This window comes from Marmota marmota, unplaced genomic scaffold (genome assembly GCF_001458135.2).
Source record: "Marmota marmota marmota unplaced genomic scaffold, marMar, whole genome shotgun sequence".
NCBI classification, from domain to species: Eukaryota; Metazoa; Chordata; class Mammalia; order Rodentia; family Sciuridae; genus Marmota; species Marmota marmota.
This window is the reverse complement of record NW_025999932.1, coordinates 15678394-15695621: the sequence shown is the minus strand read 5'-3', so window position 1 is coordinate 15695621 and position 17228 is coordinate 15678394. Positions and strand designations below refer to the sequence as shown.

At 37.6% G+C, this 17228-nt stretch overlaps 1 protein-coding gene across 3 annotated transcripts in view; it reads left to right on the top strand.

Annotated features, from left to right (window-relative positions):
- Window positions 1-17228, top strand: part of Gpc6 (glypican 6) — a 1056803-nt gene that overhangs the window by 703209 nt on the left and 336366 nt on the right. For all 3 annotated transcript variants that reach the window (XM_048800750.1, XM_048800751.1, XM_048800752.1), the window contains exon 4: window positions 8958-9123. In XM_048800750.1, the coding sequence (XP_048656707.1) occupies window positions 8958-9123 (166 nt within the window). The remainder of the gene's footprint in view (window positions 1-8957; window positions 9124-17228) is intronic.

Here is a 17228-nt window from a genome sequence, read left to right as displayed (position 1 = left end):
GCTGCGGTCAGTCGAAAACAGGGATGGTGACGTCAGCTCTCCAACATGGTGGCCGCTGGCCTCCTCTGTGGTCTGACCGGTGTGGAGAACCGAGATGGACCGCTTCCTTCTCCCGTCTCGAACCCAGAATTCAGCCCTGAGTACGGTGCTTGCACGGCTGGCAGAAACTGCAGCGCTGTATCCCTGCATCGCTATCTCCTCGTTTCCCAGCGCGCGCTGCAGACTCTAGCCGCGGGGCGATTTGCTAAATAAGCAGTGTTACCCTCCGTGTGACAAATCTCTCGCTTTTGAGTCCCCATAGCCGATCCTCGTGGGATGGAAATCCTTCCTCCAGGTTCCGGAGCACCCCACTATTGCTGGAAATTCCTAACAAGATAGCCTTTAGCCGTCCTGACTTGTCATACTCCCACACAGTGACGCAGCACACGGGGGCAATGCACTCCCTTCACCGCCATCTTCCCGATCCCGACAATTCTTCTTTAATGTTTTGTAAATTTACCAGGGAAGCCATCTGGACTGGAAGTTTGTTTTTGTTTTTTGTTCATTTTGTTTTGTTTTTGAGGGGGTGGATTTTTTTTTCCTTACTCAATCTCTCTCTTTTTTTTTATTAGCTATATATGACATTACAATGATCTTGGAAATTCATACATTTGAATCAATGGGGGTATAGTTTCTCATTTTTCTGATGGTACAGATTGCAGAATCACAATCTCTTTATTTGTTACACATCTATTTGTGTTTTTTATCACTTCCTGGTTCAGTCTTGTAGGTTGTGTCTCTAAGAATTTGTCCACTTTATCAAGGTTACACGTGAGAGGGAAAGGGAGAGAGAAGGGAAATTGCATGGAAATGGAAGGAGACCCTCATTGTTATACAAAATTACATATAAGAGGAAGTGAGGGAAAAGGGTAAAAAAAAACAAGGGAGAGAAATGAATTATAGTAGATAGGGTAGAGAGAGAAGATGGGGGGGAGGGGAGGTGAGGGGGGATATTAGAGGATAGGAAAGGCAACAGAATACAACAGACACTAGTATGGCAATATGTAAAAACGTGGATGTGTAACCGATGCAATTCTGCAATCTGTATATGGGGTAAAAATGGGAGTTCATAACCCACTTGAATTAAATGTATGAAATATGATATGTCAAGAGCTTTGTAATGTTTTAAACAACTAATAATAAAAAAAGAAAAATAAATAAATAAATAAATCACTATTTAAGACATAAACAAAAAAAATAAAACCATAAAAAGTGTTAGTAATAAAAAAAAAAGGTTATCTAATTTGTTGGCTTATGCATAATGTTCCCACAAGCTGGGTTGTTTACAGCAACAGAAGTTAATGAACTCCTAGTTCAGATGGCTAGAAGTCAGAGATCAAGGTCAGGAGCAGAAATCAGAAATCGAGGCATTTTCTTGTGGCTGCTAGGAGGGGAGATGGTTCATGCCTCCCTCCCAGCTTTTCGTGGCTGGCTGCCAGGATTCCTGGGTGTCCTTGCTTGAGAGGCACCACTCCAGCCTCTGCTTCCATCTCACCTCACCTTCTTTGGTGTCTCTATGTGTCCTGGTCTAAGGACCTAGTTAGATTTTGGTCCCTTAATCAAGTATGGTTTTATCTCAACCCTCACTTTATTTATATCTACTAAGATGCTATCTTCAAACAAGTTCATGTTTGTAGGTTCTGGGTGGGTATGCATTTTGGGAGCAAGCTATTCTACTCCTGCAGCATGTTGTTTATAGTATTTTTTATATCATCATGTTTTAAATCTATGTAAGGTTAGTAGGAATGTCTTCACTGGTTTCTTTTTCCTGTGTGTTTTTTTTTTTTTTTGTATTTGTTGTTTTGTTTTTGTTGTTGTTGTTCTACCTAAAGATTTATCAATTTTGTTAATCTTCTCAAAGAAACACCTGATGGATTCGTTGAACTTCTCTGTTTTTTCTTTGCTTTTTAAAATTATTATTATTCATTTACTTCCTTTTGCTAGCTCTGGGTTAGCTTTCTTCTCCTTTTTCTTCTTGAAATCAGTTTGTTTGAGTTACACATGATATTAGGGTTTATTTTGACATAATCTTGCAAGCATGGAATACAGTTTGTACCAATTCAGTCCCCAGTACCCATCTATTCTACTGATCTTTCTTCTATCAATTTACAGTTCTTTTTGACTAGAGTCTTGTGGATATACGTAAAGATGAGACTCACTGTGGTATATCCACATATGTACATAGCAAAGTTTCATCAGATTAACCCCACTGTTCTTCCCTTTCCCCATCCCTCCTCTACCACCTCAGATCTCTTCCTCTATTCCACTGATCTCTTGTTTTCATGGACTCATTCCCCCTCCCCACCACTTTATCTATTTTTCTCCCTCTTCATTTTGGTCTAGTGTCTGCATATTAGAGAAAACATTCAACCTTTGACTTCCTGGTCCAGCTTATTTCACTCACCAGGGCAGCCTCCAGTGCCTTCCCTGTCTCTTACCCTACACCCTGTTTTCTTTCTTTAGCTCCTTCCTTAAGGTATAACATTAGATCAAAGATTTAAGATTTTTGTTCTCTTTCAATGTAGGCATTTATGGCTATATATTTTGGCATGTTGTATTTTCGTTTTCCCTCATCTATGTGATTTCTAACTTCCCTGGTGATTTATTCTTCAACCTGCTGTTGTATAAGACCATATGATTTAGTTTTCACATATTTGTGAATTTTATAGTTGTCTCCTGTTATCGATTCCTAGCTTTGATTCCACTGTGGTCAGACAAAATACTTTGATTGCAATGTTTTAAATTCCTTAAGATGTGAGCTTTAGCAATGCATCTAAGCTTCAACTTAGCAGTCTCTTCTCTAGAGTAAGTATTCTCCTGGCTGCTGTAAGTTTTTAGTATATTCCAGAGTTGGAAAAAGTTGATTCTGTCATCTTTTGTGCTAGCTTCATAATTTCTTAAGTGAAGAGGCCACTGTGCCTGGCCCTCCCTGCCTTTCCACTCCTGTGCTGTACCTCATCTTCATGCATGGCTTCCCTCAGGAGCCATCCTGCCAGGCCCTGCCTGGGTCCCAGTTCTGTGCCAAGCATCCTGTCCTGAGTTCCCTTATGCTGCCCACCCTGGCCCCTCATATGTAGAAACTTAAATCCCCATGAGCTTACTACAAAGCCTATTTACATGTTACTGATGGTTAAAGAATTATAATTGAAATTACTTAACATGAAAATTAACTTGAATGCAATTGAATCATACTTGAAGGCTCCAGAAAACCCTTCTGTAGATATCAAGATCGTGAACAGAAATGTCTCATTATTTAATATAACTGTACATCAGAAAGTGTGGGAGATGGCATCAGCTCTTACTTGAAATCACATTGAGAATTTATTCTGGGTACATAACTCACTTGCACTGGCTTGTTTATCCTTGGAGAGGTAAAGACAGATGGGTTTATTTGTTTAAGTCATGTGACTCCCGTGCAAGGGAGCCCTTTCTAGGTGCATGTACCCTGTGTGTACATACAGATTTATGACTTTCCTGTGTTTCCCTGATTTTTTAGTAATTTAAGAGACAGTCTTATTTTACCCTGACTAGGAATTGCTAATGTGAGCACCAGTGCATGAATATTGGTCCAAATACAGAAATCTTCACTATATGAGAAGCCTGAAATGAATTGCTATTATAAGGCTAAGGATATGCCATGCTTCATATCCCATTTATAAAACATAAGAATCATTTGCTATAACATTTTGACATATCTGACTGACTAGCCAGGTAGATAAGCTTTTGTCCTCTCTTTCAATATGGCTTTATTGTGCTCTTTATTGTATGTCTGGTCATATTCCAATGTGTCAGGCTCTAACCTTCAAAAACAAATAAACAAACAAATAAACTCATCAGCACAGCCATAAGGTTTCAGAGTAAGAGCTCAGGTATTTTTACACTACTTTATTTACTTTTCAGTTATTGTTCAAGGTTATCAATTGTATTATCATTGTCAATTATAATATTAAGTATTAAATGACCATTTATAAGTGATTGATTATACACAAACAGCAGCAGAAGTTAAAATAAGACTAAACCCAAAATGTCAGAAATCACAGAAATCTTACTCAGTTGACTCAAAAACTTTTTTCCTTTTTCCAAGAGTGGTATGAGAGCAGAGTGGCCACTGACCACTTTTTTTCTTCTAATATTGCATTCTTGGTAAAGGGTCGTGAATGTCAGGTGAGAGCTCAAATAAGTACAAAATAAATCATCATACATGTATGATTTTATGCAAGTGTATTTCCCAGTCTACCTCGAATATCTGGGAAGCCTCAACTGTGCTTTTCAAACAGAACAAAAATTTGCAACACCAAGCTAAAAGGATCATTTCAACACTTCATTCTTCAAAAGAGATTGTATTCTTTGTTGTTGCTAAAAGAACAAATTTTTATAGTAAGAATTTTTTTCCTGATGATTCATAAAATTTACAAATGTGTGACTGAGATGTTATTAGCTTTCAAAATTTGTGAGTTTTCTATTCTGTTGGTTTTGCTAAATGTACAGATTTATTTATATTTCAAACTTTGAAATTTTTGCATATGTCCAGAGACTTGCTAGTGAAGGATTGTTGATCTGATATTAATTGGAACCCATTCAGGTTAGAATGCTGGTAGGCATTATCCAGAGGAAAAAATCACAATAAGATTCAAATAGATGATATACATATAGGAATGGTTAAAATTAAAAAAACAAAACCAGTGATCACTCAAATACTGACAAGGATGTAGAAAAAAACTGGATCTCTCACGGATCGCTGTTGGAAATGTAAACTGATACAGACACTCTAGAAAATACTTGACAGTTTCTTATAAATCTATACATTGTACTGATGTTATGAACTATAATTTATACTCTTAGTACTTAGTTCTAAAAAGATAGACTTAGGCTCATGCAAAAACCTGTACATGAATGTTCATAGCAATTTTATGCCCACTAACAAAGTACTAGAAACAACCCAGTTATTTTTCAGTGGGTGAATAGTTTAAAAACTCTGGATAGCCAACAATGGGATACTACTTGGCAATAAAAAAGGATGTACTATTAATGCATGAAAGAACTTGTGCGGACCATCAGGGCATTATGCTTAGTGAGAAAAAGAAAGCCAAAGTCAAAAGGTTACATACCAGATTATCCCATTTATATAGCATTCTTGAAATGACAAAATCATACAGATGAGAAATAGATTGGTGGCTGCCAGGTGACAGGGACAGATCATGAGGTAGAGGTATCACAGTACTCACAGAATGGTTATATATGTTGTGGTAGTGACACAAATCTGTACATGGGATAAAACTGCATAGAACTGTGTGTGCACACACAGAGGTACACTGTTTTTAAAAAATGAAAACTGTGGAGATCTATGGATCGGTTAGCAGCAATGTAATAATGTCCATCCCTTCAACTTGATATCATAGTACAGCTGGGTAGGATCTTGCCTTCTAAGGAAGGGTACCCATGACTTTACTATTTCTTCAGCTTCATGTGAGTCTATATTAATTTGAAAATAAAGCACTGGGTTCAATTCTCAGCACCGCATATAAATAAATGAATAAAATAAAGGTCCATCAAAATATTTAAAAATATTTTTTTAAAATATTTTTAAAAATAAAAAATAAAACAATTTTTTGAATAGTAGTTGTAATACAATGATAAAACACTATTAAAAATAGAAGTTACCCTTCACATAATTGGCCTTTGGAACAGCCTTCTCCTCAGAAGCTGGCTTCTAAAAGTCTTCATTGTGAAGTGATAATTTTTACATTTTAATTCAGGCATGCAGTTGTGTAAGCTCAAAAAATGTCTTGTGTGAACATAAAAGCTTCAACTCTGATCCCCTCACTCTCTTTTCTTCTTCAAATGCCCTTTATTTGACCAAGAAGGATGTCATTTCCAAAAGTGCTCAGGGACCCACACTTAACTTCAACAACATTTTTCTCTTAGGTTATTAAGGATGCTCAATTTTCTCTGTTGGTTGCTACTCTGAGTTGGAGACTCTTCTGAAATGTCAGACTGAGAAAATTGTACTGGTTCCAATATAATTTTTAAAAAATAACAAAGCTTTGGAATTAATCCAACCAATAGCCTTTGATGGCAAAGTTAAAAAGCCGCACTTGAATACTAAGATGTATAAAGCCATCTTGTGTGTGTGTGTGTGTGTGTGTGTGTGTGTCTTTGAATGTTAGTATGGCCAAGAGATTGGGAAACCTAATAGGTCAATCACAAAGCACTTAATGAGTTGCTAGCTCCTAAGCATAATACCTTATACAATGTGCGTGTTGTGCTCGTGGTAAAGGTTATAATGATGAACAGGACAGGTGAGGCTGCCCCAGAGATCTCCAATTTGCACCCCTAATATTGACAAGTGTTCCAGGTTTATACTGGGACACTGAGTAAGGAGAAGCAAGGTGACATACAATACAAATGGCAAGAAAATTAGAAACCCAGCAGTCAAAGGAGGAGATGGCTTAGTCAACTGGAGGGAAAGCAGGTGTGTCTCCAGAGACAAGCATATGGAGCAGGCGGGAAATTGCAGAGCTATGAAAAACAAAACTCTGTAAAATAAAATCTTACAAGGAAAGCTTGTAACTATGCCAAATTAGAAAAACGGGTAAGAATTTGAAAGTCCACACTAATATAGTATACAGCAATACAGAATTTTTCTTCTGAAGTTTTGTTGATTGCTTGGGATGCATGTGGCTCAGAGAAAATTTTTAAACAATTCTGCTCAATTGTGCATAAAAGTTGGCATTCTCAATAAAATAGCCAATCCAAAGAAGGTGAAATTATGGCACTAATGTGTCCTCATAAGAAAGTCACCAGATTTCTCACTTCTGTTCCATTTTTGGTGTTTTTATGTTGTTGAAATATTAAGTTTTAGAATTAATGAATATGAGGCCATTCTACAAATACCTTTATAAAGAATGCAATTTTATTTACTTCTTTCACTTTAGGTACTTAATGCATTGACTTGCTTGTGTTGATCATGTTGATTCTCTTTAATTCAAGTCAATAATAAATTAGCATCTAATGTAAAAACCAAGAGGATTTACTCTGGAATGCATAATAAAAGAAATGACCTTGACATTAAAAACAAGATGCATTGGGCTGGGGTTGTAGTTCAGTGGTAGAGCACTTTCCTAGCACATGTGAGTCCCTGGGTTCGATCTTCAGCACCACAAAAAAATAAATATCTAAAGATATTGTGTCCAACTACAACTAAAAAATAAATATTTAAAAAAATAAGATGTATTAATGGATGAATAGAAGGTTTGGATAGATTGTGGAAAAAGTAAATGAAAGAAAGGTACATCGTTCAATTTAAGAGTGGGGATATGGCGTTTACTATAAAAGTCTTTCAACTTGTCTGTGTTTGAAAATTTTCATAAAAATTTCAAAGAGAACTAAAAAAAATAATCTCAAAAGAATGACTGGAAATTTTGGTGTCTAAGTCAATCAATAAAGAAAGCACTTCCTTTCCTAAAATAATGTCTCAGGGATGTTGCCAATGCATGGTGTAAAATTAAGACACTCTAACAGAGTGGGCACAGTGGTACATGCCTATAATCCTAGGGGTTCAGGAGGCTGAGACAAGAGGATCTTGAGTTCAGAGCCAGCCTCAGCAAAAGCGAGGCACTGATCAACTCAGACCCTGTCTTTAAATAAAATTGTAAATACGCCTGGGGATGTGGCTCAGTGGTTGACTGCCCCTGAGTTCAATCCCTGGTACCCATCCACCCACCATAAAAAGAGAGAGAGAATGTAACAGAGCCAAGGGCTTACAATAAACTCTCCAGGTTTCACTTCTACATGAAGAACAGCATGATGGGAAGGAGCTACTGAAATTAATAAAGTGTCCATCTATGTGAAGATATTTCTTACGGTTCCAACATTACATTGTGTTATGCTTTACGTCTGAATGTCCATTTTGTCAGGTAGGTGTCTGTGGACCCAGAGTCTATGTGACAAGACCACAACTCTGACAGAGGTCCAAATGATGAAGGTTTAGTTCTGCTTTTTCTCAGATCTGGAACACAAGTACAGCAAAATGTAAAACCAACCAAATACATATGAAAATAATTTTACATCAAGTCATGAAAAAGAGCTTTCTGTGTTGTTTGCTCTTGTTGTTCTACACTGACTTTTATCGGCCTTGAAGTCAAATTAGAAATTTTAATGGGATTTTTAAAAGTCCTTATTGGTTTAGAATCAATTCATTTAGGAGCGTGGTGTTTCTGACTCATGTAAGTAGCAGTTCGTTGTTGGTTGATTACTAACTCCCCAGAATTACTGTAAGGGTTTCTGCTTACATTCCATACAGTGTCCATTTTCCACAAATTTTCCAGAAATTCCCAGTGGCAAATGCCTGAAGATGATATGTTAACAGTTCCAATTGCTTCTAAGCAGTCCTGGATCTTAGAAATCCCAGACAGGTTGATATTGATCCTTTCAAAAAAGTTATGCACAAAGGAAGTATATCTGCCAGCCTCCTTTAGAAAGGGTCAAGTAACCAGTTGGAAACTTTTCTAAAGGTGTCACATTAAACTTTAATAATACCTACATTTTTACAGGGCTTTTAACTTGGCAAATTGCTTTCACACACATTTTATAATTCCACATTCTATTGCAGTGGGCAGAGTCTAAGGTTTAGGGCTGCATTGCAGTGGCATTGATATCAAAATGTTCACAGGGACATTTCCAAAAAAAAAATGATATTACTTTGTTGAGCAGAAGTATTTAATGGGAAGTGACTGGCTTCAAGAGCAAGAATTCAAAAGGGTAACGGTTCTTATCATCTCTTTAGTACTGTGCTCAACTCTTTGAGGTTTATCAGAGACATTTTGCCTGGTTTTGTTAAAAAGGAGAAAATGACTTCCTTTTTCCTCCCCTCATCCTTCTCATTTCTGATTTTCTCTTTTTTTGTGATACACCTGCAGGTCAGCCCCACCCCCGGGTGCATCCGTGCCCTCATGAAGATGCTGTACTGCCCATACTGTCGAGGCCTTCCGGCTGTGAGACCGTGCAACAACTACTGCCTCAATGTCATGAAAGGCTGCCTGGCGAATCAGGCCGATCTGGACACGGAGTGGAATCTGTTTATAGGTAAGAAACATTTAAACAGACCCGGAAACTGAGATGTGAAAATAGTAATGTCTGTGATGCCTGATGGGCAGGTCAGAAAGGATGATGACTTGAGACTAAAGACAGCTTTTAGCAAATTATAAACATTGTCTTATTTTTCTTTAATCCTGCAAAAGTAAGACTTTCCTGCGTTTTGCATGGGACAGTCCTGTTGGGTATGCATGCGTCAGCTGTGTTCAAGTAGTGAATCGCTCCCATGAAGATGAAAGTCATCTTGTTGAATGTCAGCGAGCTCCTGCAAGAAGGGACCCGTTAGAAAAAAACTTGAAAAAAAAACCCAATTCACAGTACTCTCTTTTATTTCTGTTACCTCAACTTAGCTGCTGATCTTAGGAAACAGTTCCTTTCTTAAACTTCTACAGTGAAGATAGTTCAATACTCTGGCTAAAACATGCAAACTTTCTGGGGAAAAGAAAGATTCAAGAACACAGGCCTTGAAAGACCTTCCAGTCTTGAGAAGGCAGGAGGAGAGGAGGTGGAGGTGCAGAGGAAGGGCTGTGAATCATGGCTCTGTTCTCCAGTTGCAGAAATCAGTCAGGAGGTGGCATTGCCCAGAGATATTTCCCAAATAGCTATCCAAGGATAAAAGGACAAATTTTATAGGCAGGCTTCTCCCAGGAAAATACACAGGCCTTGAAAGAGTAAATGTGTTTTCTCCCCCTCTGTCAAATGGCCTTCAAATAAAAGTACTTTCAATTGCATTTACTGCAATTACAGAGTGACGAGCAGAGAGGTGAAAATAGCAGTGGCATTCATCAGCTTCCAAGGGCCTTCATCCTTGATACAAACCTCTAAACCAGAAGGCACCAGCAGAATCTTCTGACATCCGAGATTTGGTAGAACAGGAAAAAGATCTAAGATGTGTCAGGATCCACAGAAAGCTAAGCTCACTCTGCACAGACTTGCTGAGGCTACAGGCATTCGGCCTTGGCAATGAAACCCACTGGATAGCTCGTTATTTTGCTTAAGAAGGCCAGAGGAAAGGGCTTTAAAGTTGAAGAAAATAGATATTAGTGTGAGTAGATTAAGTTGGAAGTCACCCAACTAAATCTCTGAATCATTTCAGAGAGAATAGTGAATTGCTGTTCTCTCTCCCTTCCGTGGCGGGACAGAATCTCTATATATGATTTTAGACTACTTTATTTGAAAAACAAGAGCTTTAAAAAAAAAAAAAGAATCGTTAGAGTTCTAACTCAAAATAACACATTTCTTTGCTAAGATTCTTGTCCTTCACTAAAATGTTTGAAGAAGTTATAAATAGAAAATAAGAATAAACTTGACCTCTGATATAAGATTTAGATTAACTTTAGAAAAGACAGGGTACCCAAATAATGAAATAAAAAGGAATCTAATCAAGAAATCTAAAAAGATTTGCATATTTTTAAGCCAGATTAAAGCTCATAGCATCCTTTGGAGTCTTATAGATCATTTAAGCTTTCCGATTGAGATTGCCCTAAATCCTAGCATTGTCTTGGTCAGCCTGAGATTTATTACTGAAAGTGAGTTAAGTAGATTTTGTTATGTAAAGAAGGTCATGGTAATGAATGAGAATATTCACCTTTGAAATTGTAAGAAGAGTGACTTCTTAATTGACTTCTTCCTCTTAATGCTGATTGGCTATTTTAACATAAAGCAAATCCTTATACTTTTAATCAGCTGGGTTACCTACATGCCAACTGGAGGTGAAATTGAATATCTGAAAAACCATTTGACATAAAAATGAAAACGCGAACCTACCACGTGTTGGTTGTACCTTAATGGAAAGTGGAAGTGATACTGGATCCTACGAGAATGTGTTTCAAATCAGTTCTTCATCTATATTTTTTTTTATTAGTCCTAGAAGTCTCTGAGAAAATTCTTCCAGTTTTCTTTCTCCTGGTTTTGCTATGGCATTGAGAATAAACCGCCAACCTAGAGTATAGAGCAGAACATGTTCTTGCTAATACTCATCTGGTTGCAGAGTGTTAGTTCACACATTTATTATATGAATAAGTCAAAAGTGCCAACTCCATTTGCAACACAGATTCCTCCAAGATGGCAGCGTTACAGTGTTCACCAGTGCGGCCACAAAAAATCAGTGAGCAAATTGGTAATCCAGCAAAAATTATGTATAATAGCCTCTCTCTGGTTAGCACCTGCAGCCCATCATTCCCGGAGTCCTGGCATCTTCATCAAAGGCTTCTCTCCTGTTGCTGTCAGTTGTGTGTGCTACATGAACATCCCAGTTTATACATTTTGTGAATTTTTTCTTTAATTATTATGTGCTCATCTAAAACGTTAACAGTGGCAGACAACCAACTGTCAATAAAAACAAGAGTTATGTCGGAGGCACATCATCATGATCTTTACATTGCCAAGAATTGATTGAAAGTGATTAATAGCTATTTAGAATTCAGTTGGTATCTGGATCATGTCAAAAGAAAGACAGTTCACATGTAAGGGGAAATGTCTTCTTTTAATCTTAGGGGAAAAAAAATTTCAGGAGTCTCTTCAGGATGCATTTCCTAGTGCTCCTTCAGGAAGTTCAACATTGAGCCCTGCATAGATTCTTGTTAAGTAACTAGTGCTGGAAGAAGGAAGAACTTTACTTTTTATATAAAAGCTTTTTTTTAAAAAAAGTTTTCCTTAAATTGCAGGCAACTTTGAAGAATATGCTAGAAAACCCATTTTAAAGTACTTAAAAAGCCTCAGTTCACCTCTGGCAGATGGCTTCTCCTGCTTTCTAGTAGCATGTGGAATTCCCCAGTACAAAGCACAGCCCAACTTCCACTTGCAGATGGGTCAAAATGAATGGGTGGGCTGCAGGGCACCCCAGAGCTGGTCAGGACAGGAAGACATGGAAGAGGAGTTGTAGTCTGCTTTCACTATCAGAAACCAGCAGTAGGAGAGAAACCTAATTTGAGGCCTTTGCTTGGGCACTTAACACCAGGTGTTTCTGTATAGTCATGCATGACTTTTCCCACCCCAGCTTCTGAATGTTGCCTACATGCAAAATGGTTTTTCTTGAAAAGTGTTTACATTACATTAAAATTTCCTAGAGGGAAAGAGATTGTGGGCAGAACCTGGTTCAGTCATATCCTGTGGTTATTCTGAGTGTTTGGCATTGAGACCAACACAGCACAGATGAGAATTGTTCTATTCGACAAGAGGTCCTGCTGCAGATTACACCCAGCTCTTGAACATGAAAGTCAAAGCTGGAATTACATTTATATGGCTATAATAAATCTTGCATGCACTTTAAAATCGAGGACGTGTGGGACAGCCTCCTCCAAACATCTGGTACCTTCTAAGATTTTATAGACTATGGGAACCAGAGGGAGATTTTAAAAAGAGTTTGCTGATGTGGGAAGGCAAAGGTTGGTGAGACAAAAGGCAAGGATTCTATTTCATTTCATACTATTTTTATCAGTGCAATGTTATGGGATGCTTCTTATGGCAAGTATAAATGTGAGACCTTGAAATGATTTTAGACCATCCCACTTAGTCAAACCCTAATAATCTCAGCTTATTAACTCAACTCTAGTAAGCTAGACATGTACATTGTTGTCCTTGGGTAATTTAATATTGTTATACTAATTATAATAGACTGTGATAAAGTGTGGTAAGGAAGTAGAAATTCGGGATGCTAGGTATCTACTCAACATGGGAGTTCAACGTAATCTTAGGGGTTTAGGGAAGCCCTATCTCGGCACATTATTAGTCAGAATTTTTTTTATTTAATCACTGTGACTGAAAGACCTGAGAACAACAATTTTAGAGGGGAGAGAGTTTATTGGGTGTTCATGGTTTCAGAGGTCTCAGTTCACAGATGGCTGGCTCCATTGCTTTGGGCCTGAGATGAGACAGAGCATCATGGCAGAGGAAAGCAGCTCAGGACATGGCAATCGAAAAGAAGGGAAAGAGGAAGAGGGGGAGAGAGCACTCTGCTCAACAGAGACAAAATATACAAACTCAAAGGCATGCCCCCAGTGACCTGTCTCCTCCAGCCACACCCTACCTGCCTGCAGTTACCACATAGTTAATCCATCAGTGGTTTAATCCATTGGTTGGGTCACACTCTTATAATCTGATCATTTCACCTCTGAGCATTCTTGCACTGTCTCACAGTGAGATTATGGGGGACACCTCACATTCAAACACAGCAGTAATACAGGCTAAAACGGTAAATATGAATCTATCACATTAGCATCGTCAGGCATGAATGATGTTGAATATCCACAGCGTATCCAGTTATTATAATATAGCCCCAGATCTTCTCACGCTCCTGTGGCAATTTCAGTCATTGTAGCATGGTCTGTCAGTGGTTCTTACCATGCTCATTTGTTTTTGTTTTTGACATTTCTGTGTTCAAGTCTCACCACTATCACCACCACTGCCACGGATTTGAACGGATAGATTTGGGGAATATATATTATTTCATCAAGAAAATGCCATGTTCTCTGGTCTATAGATTCCCTCCAGTAGGGGTGGGGGAGCCAACCACCAGGGAAATAAGTTTGTCTTCATTCGGGTCTTAGGCTCTCAAAGACAGACAAACAAATGGTATCAAACTTTTTTCATATTGCCCCATTGTTAAGTTTTGAGATGTGCAAAGTCAGAAAACTCACATGAGAATAAGAAATAAATCCCAAGGTGGGTACTCTGACTGTCCAGGCAAGAAACCCTGTGGTGTGAAATGTCTGTTCATTCCTTCCCTCATTCATCAACATGTATTGAGAGCCTGCCCTGCACCTTGCTTTGTTTAAGCATGCTGATAGAGCAGAGGACAGATAAGGCCACTGTTGATAACAACAGGACTCCTGGAATAAATGGAAACATCTAGACAGAGAAATGGAAGGGACTGACTGCAGAAAGAGGCTGATCTATTTTACTTTGTAGGTCGACTCTTTTAATGGAAGGATGAGTAATTCAGTAATTTAAAAATCACATATCCCTATTGTTAATGGACTCAGTGAGAGTAGTGATGGCAGAAACAAATCAGATAATGAGCCTGGTCCTTTCATTGTGACAGCTGCTATCGAGTTGTAAATGAGGGCCAGCTGCAAGGAGCCTGTGCTAGGTCAGTCAGCTGACCGTTGTCACGCAATGAATGGCAACTTTGGTGCACAAATGACTTTCTTAGAACCTATGAGGGTTATCTGCAAGGTAATTCATACATTCACAACTTTGTGTTTGGGGAAAATGTGCTTACAGCTTAGATGAGCCTTGTGTGAAGTTAGAAAGTAAACATTCATTGTTTACAGTTTATTTATAGAAAACTCAGGTTTTCTTTTATAAAATGTACAAGACTGTTGCATTTCAGAAAGATATAAAATAAACACAGGGAGTTATTTCAAGCATTTGTGTAAGATATTACTCTTTCAAAGATTTTCTTGAGCATGAAATTCTATAACATAAATCTGATAAGAAATTTTCTAGTTACAAAGAATTAAGTGATACGAATAGTAAGTATGATATGAATATGACTCTGGCTGATATACCCTAAAATTGCACGTTGCAGAAACTTCCCTACCCTAAGCATAGAACATTGTTTCTTTTAGGCCAAAGCGGAGGGGGGGGACCTCAAGAATCGTCTTTATCAGCCAGCTTTCTAGGCTCCTTCATCTCTGCTTTATGTAATACAAGAGCCTATTCAATAATACAGTCCAGAAACACAACTCTTAAATTGAGGAACAAAAGCCCAAGCAATTATTTTAAAATCTGGTTTCACTGTTAGTGAGAGAACTTGCTTTTGCCCTTGTGCATTCCTAAAAGCACCAAGAAAGATTTAACACACACACACACACACACACACACACACACAGTTTTCCATCAGTTGAAATCTAACGCCCACCCAACCCTCTGCCTTTCTTTGATGGCCATTGATTCAATATTTCTTATTTCTCATGAGTATTTATCATATTGTGTTCTGTCTGAAATGCTGGCAAAATGCAAAAGCTATACTAGCCACTCACTGAAAAGAAAATTTAAAAAGCTTTTTAAAAAGAAAACGGTTGGCTGGTACCCAACAGCTTTTCACTGGTTGCATTTGTTATCAATTACCTAAGTTTAGAAAATGGTATTCTGTACTCTGCATATGATTTTTATGTGGTGCAATAGGGTTAATGCCTTAAGGGTGGCATAACGCATGGGGCTCTGCTCCAAACACAGAGGGGCATTTCTTAACCTTTGAAGACTTACCAAATCTGGTCTTCAGGCAACAACTCAAGGATACACAGGACTGCAATTTCTACTCCAAATCGAGCAAATTTTTTTTTTGGTATGGATCAAAGCAGGCAATGTACATCAAACCCAAAATTACTGGAGGTAATAGTCAAGGAGTCTTTCAAGTCATATGTGTGTTTCCTTTACCTCTGATCCCAACTCTCGTCTATCCATCTCTTTCTGGTTCTTACCTACCCAACTTTTATACAATTTGTAATTGCTCCATTTCCTCTTTAATAATCACTACAAATTGTAACCTAGATTTTCAAGTTGGATACATGAAACCGTATAGCATTGAGCAAAGGCCTGAAGTGAGGCATACCTGGTTTTGCAAGTATAGCATTCATTAGGTTATGAAATGTTTCATTATATGGTAGGAAGTTCATTGAAATACCCTTATGCCTTGTCAAGCTCTCCATCTTGTGAGAACCCAAAATAGCATTTAGTTTGCCAAGAAGAAACAATACATCAAGATGAATGGAGGTGCCACTGGATTTGGAATTTTTCATTTTGAGTTAAATTATACTTTAGTTTTCATGTTTTATATAGACAAATAGTTTAATTTGATAATTAAATAAAAAGCATTTGTTTTTAATAAATGACATTTTATTTCAGTAACATGTTATCATTCTCACTATTATTCTTTCAAGTTCAAACCATTGCATGAGGATCTGTCTGGCTTTTGGCACGTCAAGAGAAAATACTTGATGATTCTTTATAATGGAATTAAATAGATTCCCAAAGGCCCAGAAACCCAGGCAAAAACCTTACACTCTAAACATTAGCCCAATGACATTCTTAGCAATTTCAATTTCATGAGATAAGAGGAACATGTGGTAGAAGAAATTGTGTTGTATAAACTAAAAAAAAAAAATAGGAGATAGAAATAGAGTTAAGTAAGTGGATTGTTAAAGAAAACATTAAACCACATAGCTATTCACAAACAGCAAATGTATAACAAATCCCACGGCCATCATAACCACAAAGTCCTTCTTGTGGTGACTAATTTAATAGAAAAAGGGAGGCGGACACCTCTGGAGGCATTTAGATAGCTCTGAAAGTCCTGATTAGCAGCTAAAGTGAAAATCCTCAAGTAAACCCAAATAATACATAAATAAATAATTGTGTGATATCACAATACTTCATTGAAATATCTCAATTATTCATGTTAAATGGTAGTAGTGGACTTCTTTTCCCATAAGCATTATATTTACATGTATTTTTTTTTAATTTTCTTTGAAAACTCCTTTAATTCCTGATTATCCCCAGAGTAGAGCTGTTACCATGTTTGAATCATTTTTTGAAATGAGTTTTCATTTTCCTCAGGCTTGTTTCTTTAGCAATTAGAAAAGATACTTTCTTGGTCTTTATAAAAGAGACTTATTCCCTTCATCTTGTTGCTTTGTGATTCTTTATCATGAACAATCCTTCAAGGAGCCAGAGGTGAAAACCAGGTTAGAAGAGGAAGCCCAGGGAAGTATTCTGATCTTCAAAGGCATGTTTTCACTTGTTACTTTTAGGGGGAACGGGCATAAATGTCCATGGGAGTAATTTAAACTTTTGAGAACTTTAATGGTATATGAACTTTGCACTTAAAATTTCCTTAAAAATATGGTATCTATGGGTGCTTTATCAGATTGCCAAGATACAATTTAAATTAAAACAGCATGATATATTCCTTGCCCATCAAATAACATGTATGAATCTCACATGTAAAAAACGTCCTCATTGGGCTGGGTATGTGGCTCAAGCAGTAACATACTCACCTGGCATGCATGCGGCGCTGGGTTCGATCCTCAGCACTACATACAAATAAAGATGTTATGTCCACCAAAAACTAAAAAATAAATATTAAAAAATTC